General features: G+C 39.1%; 1 protein-coding gene across 3 annotated transcripts in view; it reads right to left on the bottom strand.

Annotated features, from left to right (window-relative positions):
- Positions 1-22678, bottom strand: part of CRYBG3 (crystallin beta-gamma domain containing 3) — a 90454-nt gene that overhangs the window by 53999 nt on the left and 13777 nt on the right. For 2 of the 3 annotated variants that reach the window (XM_021401744.1, XM_021401754.1), the window contains exon 3: positions 10985-11421. In XM_021401744.1, the coding sequence (XP_021257419.1) occupies positions 10985-11421 (437 nt within the window). Of the gene's footprint in view, positions 1-10984; positions 11422-14638; positions 14781-22678 lie in introns of those variants that run through there. The other variant, XM_021401761.1, reaches the window with a different exon arrangement.

The following is a 22678-nucleotide window of genomic DNA, read 5'->3' as shown; positions in this document are numbered from 1 at the left end:
CCACCAAAGATGAAGCATTATTTTGAATAAACTGCTCAATGACAACTAATTTTTACTGCACGTCTTTTACTCTGCAGTTGTTCTTTTGCCCAATACACAGTGGGATGAATTCAGAATTTATCTATAAATATGCGGTAATAACTGGTGCTCTGACACAAACCTAGAAAATATGTTTGTTCCCCACATCCAAGCTTGCCTTCAAATTTTACCCACGAGCTCATCAAGTGAGCTGAAGCATCCAGAAACTGGATTTTATATTTTTTAATTTTAGACAAGACTATAGAGTGATGAAAAGGAGAACCCATCACGGAGAGGTACTATATTTACAATGTCTCAAACTACAGATCCCAGCTAGGATTTCCACCATTTATTACACATGGTCAGGCAACATAAATATATGCAGATCTTCCTTCATGCCTATCACGTACCTTTTATCATTTCTCCTAATTCTGTTTGTTTCCTTTTGTCTTCTGAGGGAATTTTGCACTCTGATTGACTGATACGTAGTCAGAATCTGAGCAAGACCTGGCACAAACCCAATCCTGACCAGCAGTGGTTACAATACCACTTCATCCCGTGGAGCCTCATCCTATGGTTGGCCTCTGCGAGCATCTCCTAATTTACAGCTCTGCTTTCCTGCAGACTTGTCTCTTCCAAAAGTTTCTGCACTGCATGCTGTTTTATAAAGGAACTAACCTCTCCAACACAGACATGGTAACTTTCGGATCTCTGACCTTTAATCAAGGATTTGGTTCTCAGCATACTGTAACAAATTTGTCAATGGACCTTTTATTCCTACCACATTCATTTTTAGAGCAAGTAGAAGCATTTACAATCCAAATGTTCACATGCAACAAGACGTTTAAAAAATGAAAACCTATGCTCCTCTGTGGTAGTTGCAACTCAGATGGCTTACTCTAAATCTTGCTTTAAGTCTTACGAAACACATTAAGAAGCGGGCTCTGTCATGCAAAATCTTTTAAAAATGTCGCTAGAGACTTGTTTCACAGACATTTAAAGTAACAATTCATTTCTGATCGTCAAAAGAGTATGTCATTTCAGAACTTACCTTAAAAACTCTTTGCAATGTTTTTTTCCAATTCATATGAGGATACAGATGAAAGCCTGATTACACACAGAACCTAACATGTAATTCTGTCACACATTTCAAATACTGGGAGATTCTTTCTTTCTCTTCTGTATAGGAAGCTACTCAATTCCCTATAATGCCTACTTCACAAAAGACTGTTTGACAGGAACAAGAGAACATGTCAACATGAGTTACGTTAAATTTGTCAAAAGTAGGTGCTTGTAGAGATTTCTTCTATTCTGGAAGAGAAACAAAAAGTTCAAAGGGGACTAACTCAAGGAAGGGAGGGGTACATCTTCTGACACATCTCATATGATAGACAATTTGTGTAACTTGCTCCAAAAGTGGCGTGAGTTATAAAACAAGCTTGTTAGTTTTGAAGCCTGGAAGCAGGAAGAATCTGATTACCCTGAATGCCTCATCTCCATGCATCCATATAGACTATATTATTTCCATTTTTTTTTTTTTTCAAGCGTACCTCATCAAGTTGGTGACCTCTCATATTTGTACATATAATACAACAGAAAGCAGGTATCCCCAGATTATTTTCAAAAAGCGCAAGAAAGATCATCCGTATGATATAGCACTATATGGATACAGCACCTCAGACCCCCAGGCAGCACAAATTCACAGATTCATCTGCACTTTGGGGCATTCATGCTAGAAAACCCTTACAACCAGCTCCACAGCTGAGCTTCAGGCTCACCAGCTCAGGCTCAGCAGTGTTCAAGTTCAAGTGTGCTGCTGGCTGGCCTGTTTCTGAAGCACACAACACTTGGCTCTCTCCTGAGACATGCAACAGCCTTTTTTTCCCCTCCATACCTCACTCTTCCAGATACGTCCTCTCCAGTACAGCTGTCTCCTACCTTTTCAAAGCTTAAACACACGTCTTCCCTAACGTCGATTCCCAGACCCACTCAGAAGCAGCTCCTATACCAGAAAGGTCTTTCAGTCTGTAGACTGAAAACCACTGCACTAAATCAGTATGTCTCTTGTGGTTCCCATCTACTCCTCCCTAATTATTTTACAATTATGCAATTGTTTATTTTAATTTTTTCCACTTAGTTTTTTTTTTCTACTGCTTACTTAACTGACAACTTTTTAAAAATTATATTAAGGTCTTCTGTCCGGAAATAATTATCTCAAAGACACTTTGAAAAACCTTCTGGTTGACTTCAGCTTATTCAGCTAGTTGGTTTCTATAGTCATGTCAGATCTTCAGAAATAGAAAAAATAAGTGTCTTGTTGAAAAAAAGTCACTGCAAAAGAACTGAAAAGTTGCCACATACAAGTTAGATCAAAGCAAAATATTTTTTAGCTGGAGGCTATAGCTTCATGATTTAAAACTGAAGTTTGAAATACCTAATGTCCTGAGACTTCACATTTGTATATTCCAAAAGGCCAAAAGCTTGGTTTGAACAAAGTGATTTGCACACAGTAGATTTTGAAGGAAATTTCAAAGCTAATGTCCCATAAGGACAATCAAGAGTCAAAGACAATCTTAATAAAAACAAATGTTGTCTCCGTGACCTTGGAAGGAATGTTTTTCCTTTCCCTGGCTTTTCATGGTACTGTATCTTGATTATCTTCCACATCTGGGAAAGTAACTATACTCTGCAGCCTGAAGGAAGAAAGGACAGATCAAGGCTTACCCAACACCAGCACCTGCAAGACCAAGATTAGTGTGAAGAGTCTGGGATCACTGCTCTCTTTCCTCAGTACCTGGCAGTAGCAGACCTTCCTGTCCCTTAGCTGTGGGAAGTATGCGTGTGTATACACCTGTATGCCACCTTTACACCCCACACATCTCATGTAACTCAGCCAGCTCCCTCTTGTCTCCCCTCTGCCAGGCACTCAGATATGCAGGTGCTCAAGATCCGTGTTTTCTGGGGAGCAGGATGCTGGGATGAGGAAGTCTCCAGGCACAGAACTGCAAGAGAGCCTAGGAAGTATCATGGGTGATCATCTAATTCCATGCCCACTCTGAGCAATAAGATCAGGGTGAGGTGCCTCTGAGGATGTCTTTGGGATAGGAACCCTATGCACATACACCAAGGCGTGTGATCTCCCCCACTTTGAAAACACATTTCCCAGTATCAGAATATCCCAAAGTCCTGTTGCCTCCCCTCCCAGCAGTGTGTGTATCTGAGATGAGTTTGCCTCCGTCTCCTCCAAGGCTTCCTACAAGACAGTTGAGGACAGCAATAATGTGCCCCCTCAGGCTCCCTTTCCTAATGTTGAAGAAAGTCAGTCCTCCTAGCCTCCTCTTATGCAAGAGTGTTGCTTCAGATGTGTTATGGAAACAGGAGTTTGACTGCAGGATGCCTGACGCAAGGAGATTGCCTTTCACACACACTGATGCTAACATGAGACAGGCAGATGATGCAAGAAACTGCCTTTGACTATCAGGTAGGTTCTGGGCTTGCTCCTGAAGAGGCCACTAAAGGGGACTTTACATTCTCACAGTCCATCTGCCTACTTAAAGAAGGAACCCATCAATAACGTTCTTCTGATGCTACCCAAAAACTGTGAAAAAGAAGATGTGAAGAAAAAGCCCTTACTGGCAAATAAAGACCCAGGAAGCCTAGACAATTACACTGCAGGTACAAAGAACTCCTGGCACTGAAAACAGTACTGTAAAATTTCTAAGAAACAGTCTCTAATAATTGTGTAATGTGTTTCACAGTTGAATAAACCAGTTAAAAAAAAAAGAAACAATGGGAAAAAAACAACATCATGATTTATTTTTCAACTTACTTAATTTAGCTCAATTTTGCACCATGGATCTGTTATGAATTACTCTTAACACTGCGAAGCTTTCATCCCTCAGAAAGGCACAGACCTCTGCTTTGGGGCCAGCAGCCACCTTTCTTCTGGCACGTGTCCCAGCTCAGGGCAAGTACTGGCCCAGCAGGCAGGCCAGAGCCTGCGTTTCTCCAAGGGCAGAGTACTGCCACTAACCCGCTCCAATCTTGGAACAGGTTGCTGAACCCCAGCATAATCCTTATCATCACAAGATGCGGGTTCAACCACAGAGACTTTAGCTCTCATTGGAATTTGAGTCTGTGGGTATTATGTAGCTATGTAGGTGTGTAGCTGTATGTACAGGGTATGTATGTAGGTATGTAGCTGTATGTACAGTTCTGATAAAAGCAATTAACATGGCACTTTTTTCTTCCTTTACAGTGATCACCCAACAAATGCTTTTAAAACTGGACAGACACTATTACACTGTGCACACACTTGTGGTTTAAGACACTTAGGTCCCGTATTTAAAACAGGTCTTGGGTAGACAATTACAGAGAAGGAGGACATGGCTCTGATCACAAGATGGATTCAATTTCAGCAAACACCACACTAGCTTCCCCATTCTTCTACATTATTCCTCAGGAGTTACTTGGTGAGACCATTGCTTGGAATCCATTGATTTAACTTCTGCTCATTTACTCCTGACTCTGTGCCAAAGATAACTATGGAGAAAGATGAATGCTGCTATTGCTCACTGAACTGAAACCACAATATACAATCGATCAGACAAACTGATGCCTATGTTTCTGAATCACTACAAGACTGCGTCCCACCAGTAATACAATGGTGAATGACAAGCTCTGAAAGAGATGTGTTAACCAGATTTATCCGGAGGATTTTACAATCTGCTTTTCTATCAGAGCAAAATAAAAGGACAGCCTTTTTGACAGTAGTAAAATGGGAAATACTACGCAATTAATGTGCAGCAACTGTTTTTCTAGACTTTAAAAAGACAAAAAAAACCCCAACCCTCACAAAATTCAACAATGTATAATGTAGGAGATTTGCACTTGTCTCTCCTCAAGACTACCTCTCCTCCTGGATGAAATACCTTGCAATACTGTAGCTAAACTATTACAAAAACTTGGCTCTTGGTAGGGTGCAAAGTGTAAAAGCAGACTGTTCAGAGCACTGCTTTTGAAATCACTCCCTCTCATCTTCTACTCACAGTTAGGAAATCCTTGCGGTTGTGGGGTGAGAGTTCTTGCTTCCATGTCCGCAAGGATCATAACAGAGGGGAGAAGGTAGGATCATAAATACTTTGTTAAATTTGAGTATCTTAACCAATCTTAACCAATGGTCAGGATTTTACAATAAAAATATTTAGAGTTTTCAACAAATAATATTTAGAGTTTTCAACAACTTCGATTTTCACCTCATCAATCATGTTCAGCAATGCAATAAAGCTTCTTGCTGAACTCCAAAACAAGCCATGCAATTTTACAAGTAATACTGTTAAGCATTTCACTATAAATAACATCCACTTACTGTTACTGGATGTTACAAAAAAATTAAAAAAAAAATGTATGAGAAGATAAGCAAATGGCAAGTAGTCAACCGAAAAGATCTGGGTCATCACTCACACGATTTTTTTTTTTCCTCCCATGGGAAAAAAGGAAATTGTTAGAGTTATGTTCTCAGTTTCCTATAAGGTGTACTGCCTATTACCATGACTGGCATTCCTAAGAATCTCGTAGGTACGCAGTGCAAGAAGGTCATTTTCAGGAGTCTTAGGGAAACAGTCTCAATTCTGAAGCCAAATTGCTGCTTCCTAATTAAAGGTAAGGATAGCGGGGTGAAATCATGTTTTGTGTTTGTCACGTTATGAAACTTTGATTTCTCTCATAGAGACTTTCAGTAGTGAGAAACTAAGTGAAGTGGATTCCCACTGTTTCATTGGTTTTACTTTAAGTCTTACTTCATCAATTAAACGTTTTTTAACTTCATTAGAAAGCACTGTAAAGTCTATAACTAAACACAAACTTTCCACTTATACACTTTCCACTCAGCCATTGAGGACTATTGAGATTTTTCCACATGTAGCAGTCAACACATTGTCTTTTCATTTCCCACTTACAGCTAAATGAGTGTTATTTTACCACTGTACTTTACCAACAACACACCTTCATCAACTTTTTACAGAATAGACCAAGCCCAGTTGGTTGCTTCAGTACTCTATAGTAAGGAACTGGCTGACTGGCAGAGCTCAGAGGGTTGTGATCAGTGGTGCAGAGCCTGGTTGGAGGCCTGTATTTAGCGGTGTTCCCCCAGAGGTTGGTGCTGGGTCTGGTTTTGTTCAACATCTTCATCAGTGCTGAGGAGGCCACATCTGGAATACTGCGTCCAGTTCCGGGCTACTCGGCTCAAAAAAAGACAGGGATCTCCTACAGAGAGTCCAGTGGAGGGTAACAAAGATGATTAAGGGCCTGGAGCATCTCCCATATGAGGAAAGGCCAAGAGACCTGGGACGCTTCAGTATGGAGAAAAGAATGCTGAAGAGGATTTCATCACTGTTTATAAACATCTAAATTGCAGGAGTCAAGTTGATGAGGGCAGACTCTTTTTGGAGGCGAGCATCAGCAGAACAAGAGGCAACGGGAAGAAACTGTAACACAGGAAGTTCCATACCAATGTAAGGAAGAATTTCTTCATTGCCAGAGTGATGGAACGCTGGAGCAAGCTGTCCAGAGAGGTTGTGGAATCTCCTTCTCTGAAGATATTCAAGACCCACCTGGACACCCTCCTGTATGACCTACTATAGGTAACTGCTTTAGCAGGGAGGATGGACTAGATGATCTCCAGAGATCTCTTCCAACCCCTACAATTCTTTGATTCTGTGAAATCATCAGCCATCCCAGACAATTGGAAAACTAATGGATGCAATAGCTGGAGACAGCCAACTCAACTCTCTTCATTCATCTTCAGTATTGCAATTATTACATTACTGTCTACAGTAATTGTTGCCTAGAGACTTTGTCCAATTTATCATGGTTTTGTCCTCTATGCTGCTTCTTTACCACCTGTCACCATCTGGATAAAGGACCAGAAGCCCTTAAGGCACAATTACCACTTAGCCAGCTAAGGTGATGGAGAAATAATGTGGCCTATGTGTTTTGTCTCTTGCAAACACACACACCACTGACTGAGCTCACGAATTCCACTCTTGTTGGCTCAAGGCCTGGAAATTTGAATCTCTACTAAACGCCAGGCCTCCCACTGAGGGCAGAAGTAACCTCAGTCTACAAAGTCAGAGCAGTCTCATTTCCTTGTATTTTGCAAAACATTGCTTTAAGGATATGAGGTTAAAAAGGTTGTCTGAGTCTCAGTCTTGCATGCTCTGAGACAACTTGATAGTTATTAATTTCTGAAAGTTTCTTTGTTTTTTTTTATTTAAAAACAACACACAAAACAACTCTCATGGAGATTATGTAACCTAACAACTGTTCCTCTTTTACTTACCACTGCAGCCTCCCCCCAACCACAGATAACAACCTCTAATTTAATATTTAACAGTAGTTTAGAATTAACAAGTTCATTTAGAATGTTCCTCATGACAAAGGAAACAGTTACAAGATTAATAATACACGTTTGCAGTCACCTTAAATATTTTCAACTCTTCTCTAAAATAAATGTTAAAAACTATGTTTTAATGTAACAATAAATGGAATCAACAGTGCATTTGAATATGTATGGATCACTAATGTGTTTCATTTATCTTTTAGGACTCAATCCTCAAGAGATTAGCAGAAGACCACATTCACATCACCACTTTCCTTCATGATATCTACAGAGCATTCTGTTCCTTTATGCTACATCCTGCCCATCACTGTCTGTGTTTTTAGTATTCACGGCTAGCTAGTTTGTAGAACCTTCTACAAAACTATCAGGCCATCTGTCATCAATCAAGAGTGTTTTTACAATTTAACTGTGCTAAATTAAAATCAGTTAGTTAATATTTAGCAAAGAAGTTAGCACAGAAGAGAAAGAAACCTGCTCGACATTCTTTAAGCTTTAATACACTTAAAGAGAATAAAACTGATATAATCATCTCCATAACATAAAAAACAGGCATTCTTAATTCAAATACTTAACAAGGTGAACAGTACAAACCTCTGCTTCCACACTGTTGTTACAATTTCTCTTCAATAGTTGCGTCAAAACACAGTTCACACTGTGTAGTCAGGCAGAGAAAAACACACAGAAGCCGCACAGAGATTGCCTAACTTTTTAGTGTGTTGAGCCAAAAAGGGTAGAATGTAAGCTGTACTTTTGAGAACAATTTTAAAAGGAAAATGTGTTTTAATGTTTATCCAATATTACAACAGCTACATTTAGAATTCAGTTTCTGGGAAAAAATTCATTTTCTATATAGACCAACTTACTCTTACCTTCAAACCTGTAACAGACATTTTGATATTCTTGCTTGATTATAAGACAGGTAAACCACATAGATAAAAATCTACACTGATTTGCATAGGTTATCTCACAATATAAGCCATGTTAAAATACGGTCAACTGAAAATGTCAGCTTCTACTCCGATTTCAATAAGACCAATCTAACTCAAAAAATACCTGCACAAAGCAAGGAGGTCACTTCAGCGAGCTATTAACCATACCCTCTGAACTCTGTAAGCATTCATTAATGCCTTACATATAAATCTGCATTGCTCTGAACACTGAGACCATCTGACCTTCTCAACTATGTGTGTAGACTGTCCAGCATCTCATCCATTACTGCTCAACATCAACTCAAGTGCACTGGTATAAAACGAACAGAACAGCAAAAAAACCCTCAACACATTGTCCCTCTCATTAATCTTAGTCACAGACTTGTAAGCATCCTTAAAACTTGGAAGTCAAACAAAGCTGCTTTGTACACCAAAAAGGCAACAGAAGCCAGAGGTTTCCACCTGGAAGGAGAAATGTGCACCAGCTCCTAATAGTATCATCCAGGGGACTGGGAGAAAAAAGAAAGACTGAATTCTTTGGAGGTGCACATGGCTGCCTCTCATCTACTCTTCACTTGCAAGCTGTGATTGCCATGTTTAATTCCTTGTATTTTGGGTTTTTAGCTTAATCTCCAGTATTCATGGTCATTTGAATAGATAGGAGTGACTGAAGGTAAATGACAGGATGACAGCATATGAACAGACCAACTTAGTCATCAAAAAGAGTGAGGAAAAAAATACATAAAGGACAAATTGCCACCACAATAAACTGAAGAATATGATCAACAGCTGGGTATGGAGAAACCGAGAGAGAGCCTGAACACTGAAGAAAATACAGTAAAAAGTATGCTGAGATATAAGATGGATCAAACTACATGAATCGAAGCAAAAAGTGAGAAAGATCTACTGATATCTATTACATTTTTTGACTATGCAAAAAAATTGCCTCTTTGAGGCAAGGAGTGACTTATGCATCTGCACAGCCCCTGGCATCATGGCACACAACCTCTTTCTCAGCTTCCAGAGCATGCTACTAAAACAGTAAACAGCAGCAAAAGGCTGACAAAGCAAACCAGCCTGTTCAATGCCTTTTAAGAAAAAAACACAGTTTGTTCGGAAACTAGACTGAATAACATTATACATCTAGGCCTCCCAAGATAACAACTAAAGGGATAGATCAGTGAAGTGCTCATGGGCTGCAATATACATTTTGGAAAAAGTGTCAGTCAGATGTGTGCTAGTTTAAGAATCCATCATAAAAACTGGTGGACTGTAACAATCAGACCAAACCAAAGAGAACTTAAGAAAAGACAATCATTACTATTACAAACAGTACTGCATTTTGGTGGTGGAAATACAGTCTAAGGTACACCTGAAGAAGTGGCATGTCCCCTGTTCATATCCTGATCAGGCATTCCATTTATAATGTGAAGGTGAATTACAGATGCCGAAAATCATCAGTCTACTGAATAACAGGGAAAGGGAGCTATACGCATCCCCAGTGTGAAAGCAAAATTCATTATGCAACTACTTTGGAAATGTCTGATCTTCTGTCTGGAAATGAAACACTTCACATGCCATAGATAAATAGATTGAACACAATTCAAATTAACTTTAAAACTTGCATAAAAAAAGGAAAAAAAAAGTTAAAAAAAAAAAAAGGAAGTGTTTATGCTCAGTGCATCCACCAGTTCTGAAATCTGAGAGTTACTTTCCCTTCACCAATCACAGGAGTACTTCTATAGAACTACTGAATACCCCAAGCCATTACTTTTGGCTTAAAATTCGAATTGCACATCCTGGTAGTGAAAATTAATTACAGATAAGCAAGTTCACATTCTGAACACCAAGGAGAAACTGGACCGCATACAGTCAAATATTCAACCAAACAGCTACAAATATATTATATTCCAAAAGTACGTTTATACTGGAGACAGAAAATTTTGTAATATACATGGTGGACCATAGGCAATATTTTAGGTTTTCTACTCTCAGATGCACATGGGTGCCCTTGGCATCAACTTTTTGAAACTCTTTTTTGGAAATATTACACAACTGCTGAGGTTGTTCCATATTTAGACTAATTGAGAACTTTAAATAACTTTTTTAATTACAAAAAAAAAAATTCTGAGAACAAAAGGAAACAACTTAAGCAAAAATGCAAATTTATATAAACCAAGAAAGATAATTTAAAAATGTGGAAACCTTACTTGCAGAAGTAAAAGCACTGAAGTAGTGAAATACAAAAATGAGAAGCATTTTAACCTTCACTTAGCCCACAATATAGACATAAGTAAGTTTGGCTTTTTTTTTCTTTTAAATAAGTCTACAATTCTGAATGCACTTCTAAATGCCACATCTTCTCTCACCTCATATCTACGATGATCTACAATGAATCTATCACCCATGGTCAGAAAACTTCTAGAAAAACATTTCTGAAGTTGTACTTGGTAGAAGTTGACTTCTCCCCATTTATTTATGGTATTTACTACAGAGGTTAGCACAAAGTTGAGTCGGTGACGCTCCAATCATCCTTAGGAATGTCAGTCATCCACCTTCCATTCAACAGAACTTAGTCACCGTAGTTTTCCGCACACATACGCTTTTCTATAATTTAGTACTGAATTATAAAACTTACTTTTTCACATCTGCAGATCGTTTCCGGCCTCCTTGCTGATCCTGTGAGCTATCTTTCCCAATGTTATTTAAGATCATGTCATCATTATTTACAGAGTCCTCTTTTATTGTAGCTGTAGAACAGACAGGCTCTTCAGTTTTTGGATGCTGTGGCTGCGTGCCCTCTGTAAGGGTATTTGTGTTCTGTAAATCCTTTTCACATCTGTTGGGTTCATCTTGGCAGGCAGATGGTTTAGAGTCTACCAAAGAAGATTTTGTTGCAAGATTAAACAAGCTTCCAAGAAACTGAAAAAAACCTTCTCGGGGTTGCTTGTCTTTATCTGCTGCTTTGTTTCCAGGAGTCAAACTAGGAAGGCTATTCGCCTTTTTCAGCTCCTCTTGGATTTCAGACTTGCTAAGTTCTTCTGTGGAATGATTCTTTTCTTCGTTTGGATAAACCTAAAATAAAGTTAAGAGATAGATAAAGGCAACATTTTTTGCCATCTCCCTGCATTACCAAATTTCTTATTTTTTACTTGCTTCTAAGCAAATCTGTTGTTTGAAAGTTCATTTTTAAACCAAAACCATGTGCTCTTTTCTTCTCTCCACGTATGAAAAAGCCAAGAGGGGTATACAGCTAGAAGAACCACAAAGCAGCTGCTGTGGAAGTAGAACACAGGAATGATGGAGAACAATCATTACTTCAACTTGAAGGAAAAAACAACAATGGCGGAACAAGTAAAGAATGAGTTTTCATGCCCTTGTATTACAAGTAAGCAGAAGTGCTTCTTAGTTAATACTAGCGTATGTTCAGTATTATTTACTGACATATATGTCTTGCCGCAAGGGGATTATGAGATTAGGCCTAAAAAAAACATTTAAATGAAAAATAGTAAGTTGTTTTCAGCAGCACTTTCTTAACAGATCATATAAGGGAAATTATACACTGCTGTATTAGCAGACAGACAGCTGATTTTCTTATTGCTCCTGAAACTTTCACTTCTTCTCAGAGCTTGGGGCCAGGTGTTACCCGCCTGGACACACTCCAGTACCAGGACCCAGGAAGACTGCAGCAAACTAGCAGACTCACACTCCTCCCTTCAGGTTATACTCCAGCTCAGGTGTACCATTAAGTACTTACAAGCAGACTCAAAAAGTGCAGATCCGTGGAAAAAGCTATATACACTTATTCAGCTTGCAAATACATACAAGCACACGATAGCAAAACACAAACATAACATAGTCATAAACTTTTAGTAACCTGCACTTTTAAAAGAAAAGTAAGAATCATGAACAGAATTTGGATACAAAATTCAACTCATGCCAAAGCTTAATCCTATCTGTTATTCTTAGTGACCCCCACCGCACTCTCTCTGGTAAGCTTTCTTTCATCTCCAGAGGCAATCACACAACTGCATTTCCAGATGTATTCGTACTGTCACACAGCTCCATAGTCTGCCATGCTCAAACAGTGCTTTTCTACACAGCCAAAGTCCTACACGTCACTGCTTCCCCGCACCCAGTCCACAAGAGCTGTTCACAGCCTACTGAAAATAATTAATACTAACAGAGGTCATCACCTCCTTTAAATCACCACTCATTTTTCCTCCAGGGAGAGCTGCTGGGAAGCTCCCCTCCAATCTTTTCCATCCTCTGCCTGCACAGACGGTGCTATATGCCACCGCAGCCTATTTCATCTTTACAATACAATCCTTGTAATTTCAAGCCAGTTTCTTAAAACAGAATAAAGTTATCCCAGCTTTTCTTAGATGAACTCTATTCTGCTCAGTGGGACTGGGAAAAGAAAACATTAATAAAAAGCCCTGTGCAAGGTTTAGTTGGTGTCAATAATATCACTGGACAGGGGCAACTGTTTCAAATTGGATAATGCCTACCCATCCAATCCAATCAGAAAGCTATTATTTTCATTAGCTTACTAATCTTATTTCAGTTTGAAAATATATGTGTTTCAAGAAACTTAAAATAAGCAAGCTTATTTGTTGATAGTGCATCTAGGATCATGCTAATGATGAAAAAAGTGTTTTAATGAACACCACCTTGTTCATGTTTCGGGGAACATCAATTTCTTAAAATTAGTGTTGCTAAGGGGCAGTAGTCTTTAATCTTCAAGGAATATTTTGCCACCTTTTTCATCACATAGAAGATGCAATTGCTTAATAACGAGCGACTAGATTTATGCGCCGAAAATAGAATTGCTTACGTGAGGATAGAAATTGAAAGGTATTAACGTGCCTTGAGAAATCCATACAACCTGTATTTTATTCATACAGGTAAGACATTTACCTACATTAAACTTTTACTACACTTTCAACAGTGAGTTAAGTCAAACTTTAGACTTCTTTAATCCCATCCACGACAAATCCTACCTGCTTCCTCACATACTGCATAAATCAACTGCAGATGTATCACAATGAGATGCAGTCACCCTTGTAAAGTGAAAAAGCCCTGAATCTCACAAGTTAACTCTATCCAGACCCATGCCTGGAAATGAAATAGAAGGCAGTGCAGCTTACAGGAGTGCCATAGTGCTGGCTGCTATCTTTAGTACTAGACAAACTATCCAGTTAGCGTGCATATCTGGGATTAATCTTCTGAGTAATTAACTTTATCTCATAGGAACTAAGTGCTTTGTAGAAAGCAATATAAAACAGAAGCAAGAAGTTTAATTTTCAAAATTTGATGATACACGTATGTTTTACTATAATCAACTTCCCAGCATTGTTCAATATCAGCTTTCAATTTAACTTTAAGCGAGGGAGGGTATTTGTCCCTCGTTCTGTGATTAACATGATTCACATAAATTTGTCAGGCTTAGAAGAGTATCTCAGTACAGGAAATGCATACAAACCTTACTATTTCCTCTGCAGATATAACTGTTACAGGCTATGAAAATTTTTCATGCTTACTACAATATTTATGAAATTAACAGCTAAATGTATTAACTGCAAGAGAAAATATTAAATTCAGAACTTGTTAACTATTTAGCATTATCTCTATTTTTATGTATTTTTTATTTATTTTCCTTTTAAGACATTTGTATTCAGGAATGTTTTTTTCTACTAGGAACTGAGACTTCAAACATAGCTAAATCTCTGCATATTGAAATCTTCCCCTAGCAGCTCTGAGACATTATGCTTGCAAAACACTGCTTCTTACGTATAAGCATAATTCATTTCCTGCATGAAAAGCTGTTTTGTAGTCTCTGTTTCCAGAAATAAAAATTTATTTAGACTTCCTTGCTCTTTAATCTTCCTTTCCTTACTTAATTGCTGCTAAATCAAAAGAACAGGAAGTTTTAATATGAAAGGGTCCTTCCATACCTTTTTAACCATGAAGAGTACCTCACATAATAAAGCCCTGGAGAACATTTACACTATGCTTAGTTGATGATATATGTGGATATTAAGTCCCAACATAGAAGCTATGCAAATCTGTCTTCCCTCTCTTCAATATAATCAATCCTACTCTCCATACATCCTACTCTCTGCTTCCACTTTACTGTTTTATGATGTTTTATCATTTGCACACAAAATTCCAATTTGAAGTTGGAACACCTTTTAGGTGTTATACAGAAAAACCCGTTCCTGTCTCAGATTCTGAAGTTTGTATTTTAGAGTAATGGTATATTCAAGTTAATGAGACTAAAGCGTACTACCTGTAAATCCAGTAAGTCATTAACACAGCAGGAGGCTTCAGGCTTCAAGCGTCTGAACAATATGGCAGTATGATGGCAATCACAGAAGGCAGCACCACAATAACTTTCACTTTTTATTTCCAACACCATTCTCTGAGCTCACCTATGACAGAAGCCAGTGGCAAGTGCTTAGGAAAAAGCAGAAAGGGTGCCGGGCATATGCAGAGCAATTATTTCCCTAGTATATCCCACTAGTTTTCAGCAGCTCGGGCCTTTAGTTAATCTCAGCAGAACAGCTGCATCTGTGTTGCAATTAAACGTGTGCAGTCTGATATTTACAATGGTGGAAGGACACCACTGACCCTGATATTAGTTACACTTTGTTTCATTGGTCAAAAAGCAAAAAGATCCTCTTGCAGTGCCACAACAGCCTTAACAGTTTCTTGGGTGTATCACACAAACAACAGCTTTTGGGTAGAAAGCTGCCTGTCAGATCTCCTTTGAGATCCTCATTGATGCAAGGAAAGACCTAAGCTTTCCTATCATAGCACTGTCTTTCTGGAGACACCTTTCATGCAGGGACTGCCATCAGTCTGCCCCTTGCCTTCCCTTTCCCATTCTCTATGAACTCTCCTGCTTGTGACATGCTTCATAAAGCTTTCACGAGTCTTTATTGCTTGAGCAACTCCTGACTCCAAGTTTTCACTGGGCAAACCCAGAGGCACCCGGCAGGAGGCTGGGCCAGATGACACCTTGGGGTCCCTTCAACCAGAGTTATCCTATGGACCAGATGACATCCTGGGATCCCTTTACCTGGAACTACCCTATGGTCCTGTGACCTCAGGCACAACTGGGCTGGCATGGAGTGGAAAATTGGCAGAGCAGGAAACAAGACCGCAGCTTTAATCAGGTGACTGAAGAGGCTACTGTGATAACCAAAGCTGTATTTACTGTGCAGTCAGGTGGTGCGGTCTCACCTTGCTTGAGCAACTACTGCAGAGGAGTGCTGTCAGCTTGGACTTAACATACAAGCCCACAATATGTGTATCAAACCTGATTACTATCTGAGCTGATTTATTCAGCAGTAGACAGGTACATTTTCTAGGCTGTAATCTACTTCTGGCTGTGGCACAGAGATACACCCCAAACTGAACTGTGTGCAGGCACAGGGCTTCTTGCTGGTGCTAGCAGCTCCCCTGGTGTGCAGAACCCAGCAGCACCTGAATAGGGGCTGCTCTGCCAGCCAGGCTCGCCCAGCCCCTAATGTATGCTGCAACCAGCAGCCCTGGTAGCTGCCCTCCTGTCAGCAGCTCAGTGGCAGAAGTTCAAATCGCCAGAGGTTCTCATTTGGCAGGGTTTGTGTCAGTCTGCCAGGAATACAATCTCTTTTATTGCCTTAACAAGTGAATGAAATGAAAATATTAACAGCATTAAAACACAGACCTCCATGAACAAAGGCTTAGCTCCCAGCCACAACAGCAAGACATTCTGGGTTTCACTCACTGTGAACGAACACTCATTACAAAGCAGCAGCTCTAGACAGCTAACTGCCTGGAGACCTCTCACAAGTGGTTTGTCTTCCTGTGGGGGAAGCTGCCAGTGGAGAACAGGCTGCAGACCACTGGATGCGCCTCTGCACCCTAACCACCTCATTTCACTACTGCACTCTTGCGAGACAAGACAGTCGGTCATCAGGATCTTTGTTCAGGGATCCTAACCCCGTCATTTAACCCCAACAACTTGCTCGTTCGAGAAATCGTCACAGCGCTACCCCAGAATTTCTCTTCACTAGTGTGCAGAAACCACTGAAAAGTCAGATGAAAAAGTTGGGCGTTTTGGAAAATTAACTATGTTCCTAGGCCTAGCTATGACCTTTCAACGTAGCTACGATGGCCACATTTCATTTCAGAATTTCTGAGCATTTCATTTGATCTCAACAGCTCTACCGTATGTAAATCTTGTATGCAAAACAAAATCCAGACTGAAATAGCTCAGGTTACTGACAGATTAGTACATTCCCATGAGGACTCTCTGCTGCACATTTTTCAGCAGATTTCCCTTCTCCAGGTGAGTGCAGCATCTTTGCTGTAATGTTCCACTTGTTTTGCAATGAGTAGGACACACCGAGCCATATAACACAGGCATATGTTCTTTTCAACTAGCATGAGGCAAAGAAGTTAAGCACTCTCGTACATCAGGGAATCATAGAATCACAAAGTTGGAAAAGACTTCCAAGATCATTTAGTCCAACCTTCCACCTACCACCGATATCTCCCCACTAAACCATGTCCTTTAGTACAACATCTAAATATTTCTTGAACACATCTGGGGATGGTGACTCCCTCACCTCCAGCACCTGACCACTCTTTCTGGGAAGAAATGTTTCCTAATATCTAACCCGAACCTCCCCTGACACAACTTGAAGCCATTCCCTCTCACCATATCACTAGTTATGTAGGAAAAGAGTCTGACCACCTCGCCACAACCTCCTTTCAGGCAGTTCTAGAGAGTGGTAAATTCTCCCCTGAGCCTCCTCTTCTCCAGACAGAATTCATGCCAACTGTCTCTACTGTCTATTGCAAACTTGATGAGAAAGGACTGGGCATAGTGGGAGAGACTAAGAACAAGACTCACTTAAGCAAACTGTCATAGTATTATGAAAAAAATCAGGAAAAGGTACTATCAGACAGTGAAAAACATGATAAACAGAACTCCTAAGAGTACTGCTGCTAGTGCTCATGAAAAAAATAGACTTAAAAACAACTCAAAGTGTTGTTTTTGGTTTTGTTTTCATTGTGCCAGTAATTAAAGTGGAGTTGGACATGATGCAAGGTATCTCCACCACTGTAAAAAAAAAATGCTCGTCCTAACTAAATAATAGCTTTTAAATAGTCAGGAAAAAGCAAACAAAGAATAACAAAGACAGCCCTGGAGGTTTTGGGGTTTTAAGTTAAACGTGAGTTTTGTATTTCCACAAATAACTGATGCTTCGAACCTCTGAACCTTTTGACCTTTTCATACTGCAAAGTTTTCCTTCCACATCCTCCTTTCTCTGCTTGTTTTGACATGAAAAAAATAATCAGGTCATGACAACACTGAAAGAGTAATTAAAGTTAATGAAATCATGGCATAATTAGGTGTAAAAGTTAAACAACAGGAAGGACTTTTTAGTTAAACTGTGTAAGTTTTGCATTTTTTAAAAATACATCTACTTAAAGTCAATGACTATTCAACATTTGGAAGGATGGTGGCCTTTGTTGAAAGTTCAGCACTGGGACTTTTAAAATTTGCTTATCCAGTTGAATTTTTCAAACACTGAGGGAACCTTAACACACTTCATTTGTCAGACGATGAAAGAGAAGATGAAACAAAGATGCTCTGAAACTCTGGCATTCACTTAAAATTTGAGGAAATATTCGGACACCTTTCCTGATGAGTGAACAAAAAGCAAGGCGGTAAGCACAAAGGCTTCAAATAAAAACAAAGAGAAAAAGGAGGATCAGTTTTAAATAAAGTTTCTGCTAGGTCACCTTCATGGTGAATTCTAACTCAGGGAAAGCCTCTAGAATGAGGAAGTGTACATTATAATGTAAGAAACTCTGTTCACACAATTTGAAGTTACTTTAAAACTTCTCCCCTCTGAATTTTCTCCTGAAATTACTTTAAAGCTCTGATTAAAGAGTAAGAACTGGCACTCATCTCTCTCTCTCTCTCCCTCCCTCTCCCTCTCCACACACACATATCTCCTAATTACTATTAGGTCTAGTATGAGCCAGAGAGACTGGATTTAAATGGTCTTTTTTTTTCCTTACATTCTCCCAGAACTACTCTTCCATTCATTGCCTTTTAATTAAAATGCTTTTACAATCATGAAATGATTTTTACTCTCTTTTACTTGATTTCCTGATATTCAAAAACAAATTAAAAAAAAAAAGACCAAATTCACCTCTTCAACATTAAAAAGAAAAAAGCACGTGCAAGTAGGCAGTACACTGGGAACAGGGCGAGACAGTGTGATTTCCCCACATACTTAAATTCTAATGGCAAGTTATAGCTTCTGGCATCTCTCATCTTCCTCATCTGCACTGACTCAGCAAGGTTTAAGCCCATTCTATTCTCATCCATCCTGAAATGAAGTTGCTCACAATCTTTGAAGAACTAGAATACTAGAGAAGGAAGCATGTTTCAGGATCATCATTTCTAAAAATCTTCAGTAAGACAAAGGAACTTACCAGAACACTAGATAGGATGATCTTGAACTGTCTTCCCAAACACATACACCTGATAACACCATTATTTTAACAAAACGTCCTGGGCAAACAGAAGATGCACTCTCCTATAACATTTCATTCCAAAGAAAGTCTGAACAGTTGCCAAAGAGGAAAAGATTTGCTGTTGGGTTCCACAGAAGAAATTCGGACCATACAAGCTTCAAAAAACATTTTAGTTTTCGTTTTCATTTGTTGATATGGGCAGCAACAGCTATATTTTCTAAAAGTAGCTCCCAGTTTTTTAAAAATTCATGGTTGGCAGTAATATTCCAGCTTTCTCAGCTCCCAGAAGTCAAACAATCATTTTTCTCATTTCTACTGGGTCTAAAACGAGGGCAGTCAGTAAGGATGCAGACATTACTTACATAACATAACATGAAATAAAGACAATATGAAACAAAACGATGCTAAAGGAAAGTATGCAATAAACTAAGACACTTGGCTTAATTTTGATTTCTTTATGTAGAACTTCTAATTAATCATAAAATCAGAATTAGGGACATTCAGTAAGAACAGCTACATGGATTCACTAAGTTCAAGGAACTCCTAAGTTTTGAATTGTGAATGTTGTGCAAGATTCCACAATGTTCTTGCGCAATCTCTGTCAATATTTGACCAGCCTTACAGCAAAGGGGAAAATAAATATATTCTTATAGGTAACTGGAACTCCCCATGATCCAAGCTGCGTTTGTTGCCTCTTGTCTTGTCTGTTGCAGCTCCAAGAAGAATCTGGTTCCATCTTCTCACATAATTGGAGTCACTGACATAAACTTTTAATAGTTTATCTACCATTTAAATACAGACATCTCTAACCTGAAATGAAATTAATGTGAGAAAGCAGAGTTTCAGAATACTCTCTTCTCAATGTTCACAGTATGCAGGAGTACTTATCACAGGACAATTAGCAACCGGTTTAATTTGTAGCAAGGAAGCTTTAGATTGGATGTTAAGAAAAGATTTTCTAATTACAAGGTTTAAGAAATCAGTGGAACAGTTGTCTGATGACAAAGTTGTAGAGATCTTAGAAATCTCCATCCCTGGAGGTCTTTGAGAACAAGTCAGGCAAACTTGTATCAGGTATGACAGATAAAGTGTTCTCACCTCAGGGTAGAGGTGTACTTTCTGCCTCTGTTTTCCATGAAGATTGAGAATCTCTATTTAATCGAGGTAATTATGACCCAGGCTTTAGCCTTCGGTTTAAATTATAAAATATTTAATGCTATCAAAACGCTGAAGTCTAAATTATACATTTGGTAGATCATATTTGTACCTCCTTTCTCAAACTTTAGCAATTGCTTTGCAGAGCTCAGTGGGCAGTTCTTATGCCGAGTTGCTTAAGAACTCTGATCAATTACAGGAGAATGCTTTTTCCTCCAGGCACTGTTACAGGAAAGATGTCTGGGGGTGATCGCCAGGCAAATCCATCTGCCTACACTGCCAAAGCAAAGCCTCAGCTGGATGAGAAACTCATGTAGGGCCAGTCTGGGATTGAACTGCTCACTGCCACTGAAGTAACCGAAGCACCAGTCACTGACGCTGTAACTACAGTATGGTAATACCACAGAAGCCCAGGTTAGACATGTGGCATGAGCACAACCAGCAAGAGCGCCGCGTGATTTCTTCAAAACTGTACTAAGCAGACATTCAATGGCACACAGCTCGCTACAGTAGTGGCATTAGTTCAATTAGTAGCTGTGCCACCCAAGCCAACCAAGACCTACGTTCTATTTGTAAATCTCTGTTTTAAAGGTATTGACAATAACTGTAAAGATGCATTCATGGACTTTTGCAGGAAATATACTTGCAATACTCCCTTTAAAAACAAAGTCCCTGCAGTGCTAAAAGTGAGGCTAACACACAGGCATGTGTTCAACAATCGCATCATTCAAATGGAGCATTTACACCGTTTACAGCTCTAATTCAAAGAAACAGAAGCCAAACAAAATCTGTAAATAAACAGTAGCGGCCATGGTGTACATTCTGGCAATGAATTAATAGATGTAGTAAATATATTTCAATAATATTTTCTAGAAAGTGATCAAATGACGATTGATAATAACATCTTGGCACATAAATATACAATTTTGTATTTTCCTAAGGTATTGACATTTTCTCCCACACAGCTAAACATTTCAAAGGGAAAAAAAGAGTGCGTAAAGGCTTCAGAACAGCTGAAGAGCTGTGGTAGCTCAGGACACTTCTCAGCTCTGCTCACCCAGTCACTTACAATTTATATGTCTGAGTTTCACTCTTAAGACAGAGACTTGCAGATTCTTTGCCATTTCACTCTGGCCTTCTGCTGAGATGGCCAATGAATACAAAAAAAATTGTAGCATGTAGGTCTATCAGAAACGTGACAGATCATTAACTCAGTGGCAGACTGATTCAATATGGTATCAACGTGTAGTCACTATCCACCTGAAATGGGTAAGAAGGAGCATGGTTCAGAGATATTGAAACCTGTCCGGACCCAATCCATGTAGATATACAGACTTAAACACTCCTCACAAAGTACACTTGGTAACTACAAGAGATCTTTTTTCCAATACATTTACCTTGATGTCTCAATGAATGAAACTGGAACATTTTTCCATATCATACATTATCCTTTTCAAATGAGACAGAACTCCATTTCTCTTCAGCTGTTCAGCTACAGTCTAGTTAACTTTGTACAAGACAGATTATTTTGAGCAATGTCAGGCACTAAACAGTGTGGTACTATCAAAAAAAGCGTGTGTTGGAGGGAGCAGTGGCAGGAAAAAAAGGATTTTATCCACCAAAAAAAGGCTTGAGGTGGATCACCTCTCTAAATCACTTCTTACTATCTAGTTTATAATTGCAATGCACAAAGGATAAAATCATAGAGCTGGGAGTATTCATTACTATGCATACAAAACTGTTAAAGTGTATCAGAATATTTCGAATCAACTTAAGAAAAAGGGAAAGAAGCTGAGACAGGAAGCACTCAGTACATTTAAACAGTCAGCATATTCCGGTAATTGAAAGCTGCACCTTTCTTCTAAAGCTTATACAATGTCAAACAGCCAGGTATTATTTCAAAAGATAATGAAACACACAGTCTAGCCCTTTGGGTTGCCAAACATAAATCTAAGACAACATAATTAAATAAAAAGTTTCAATGAGAAGACAAAAAAGAGAGAAAAGATGCCTTCTGTCCTTGGGCAAACTCAGCCAAACAGTCCCTAGATACTGAAGATGCCACTATACTGCAAGACACACAGGAAAAAGACCACTTCCCCATACACTGTTAGTGCAATACAGGATGAAAACCTCAGATTCAGTCTTTTAAGAAGCCTACTACACCCACAGAGGAGTCTGGTGGACTAGTCTAAGTCCTTCTGGGGAAACTGTCACAAGATTAACTGTATTACACTACTACAAGAAATAGGAACAACAAGAACACAAGAAGTGGTTAGAGTGAATGAACTGCTAAAACAACTCCACAGCGCATGATGTTACAGCAACTATTTGGAAGAGGGTTGTATCACCAGGCCCCGTTCTATATAACCAGTTATGATATTTGACTAAATCTAAACACAACTTTATGGGCAGCTACCACTTTGTGTCAAATGACTCACAGGAGAAAACTCTGATCACATGGAAACATGTCTGTTTTTGCAGTAGAATGCTTACAGGATAAGACAAGCATGATTAACGTGGGTAACACTGGTGAAGAATAGGCAATGTGCAAGTATTTCAGCAGAAAGATCTTAGAACGCTCTGGTTGGCAACCAGTGAAATGTCAAGAAAACACTTGCTGGTTAGATAT

Source organism: Numida meleagris, chromosome 1 (genome assembly GCF_002078875.1).
Source record: "Numida meleagris isolate 19003 breed g44 Domestic line chromosome 1, NumMel1.0, whole genome shotgun sequence".
Taxonomy (NCBI): domain Eukaryota; kingdom Metazoa; phylum Chordata; class Aves; order Galliformes; family Numididae; genus Numida; species Numida meleagris.
This window is presented reverse-complemented; position numbering and strand designations above follow the sequence as displayed.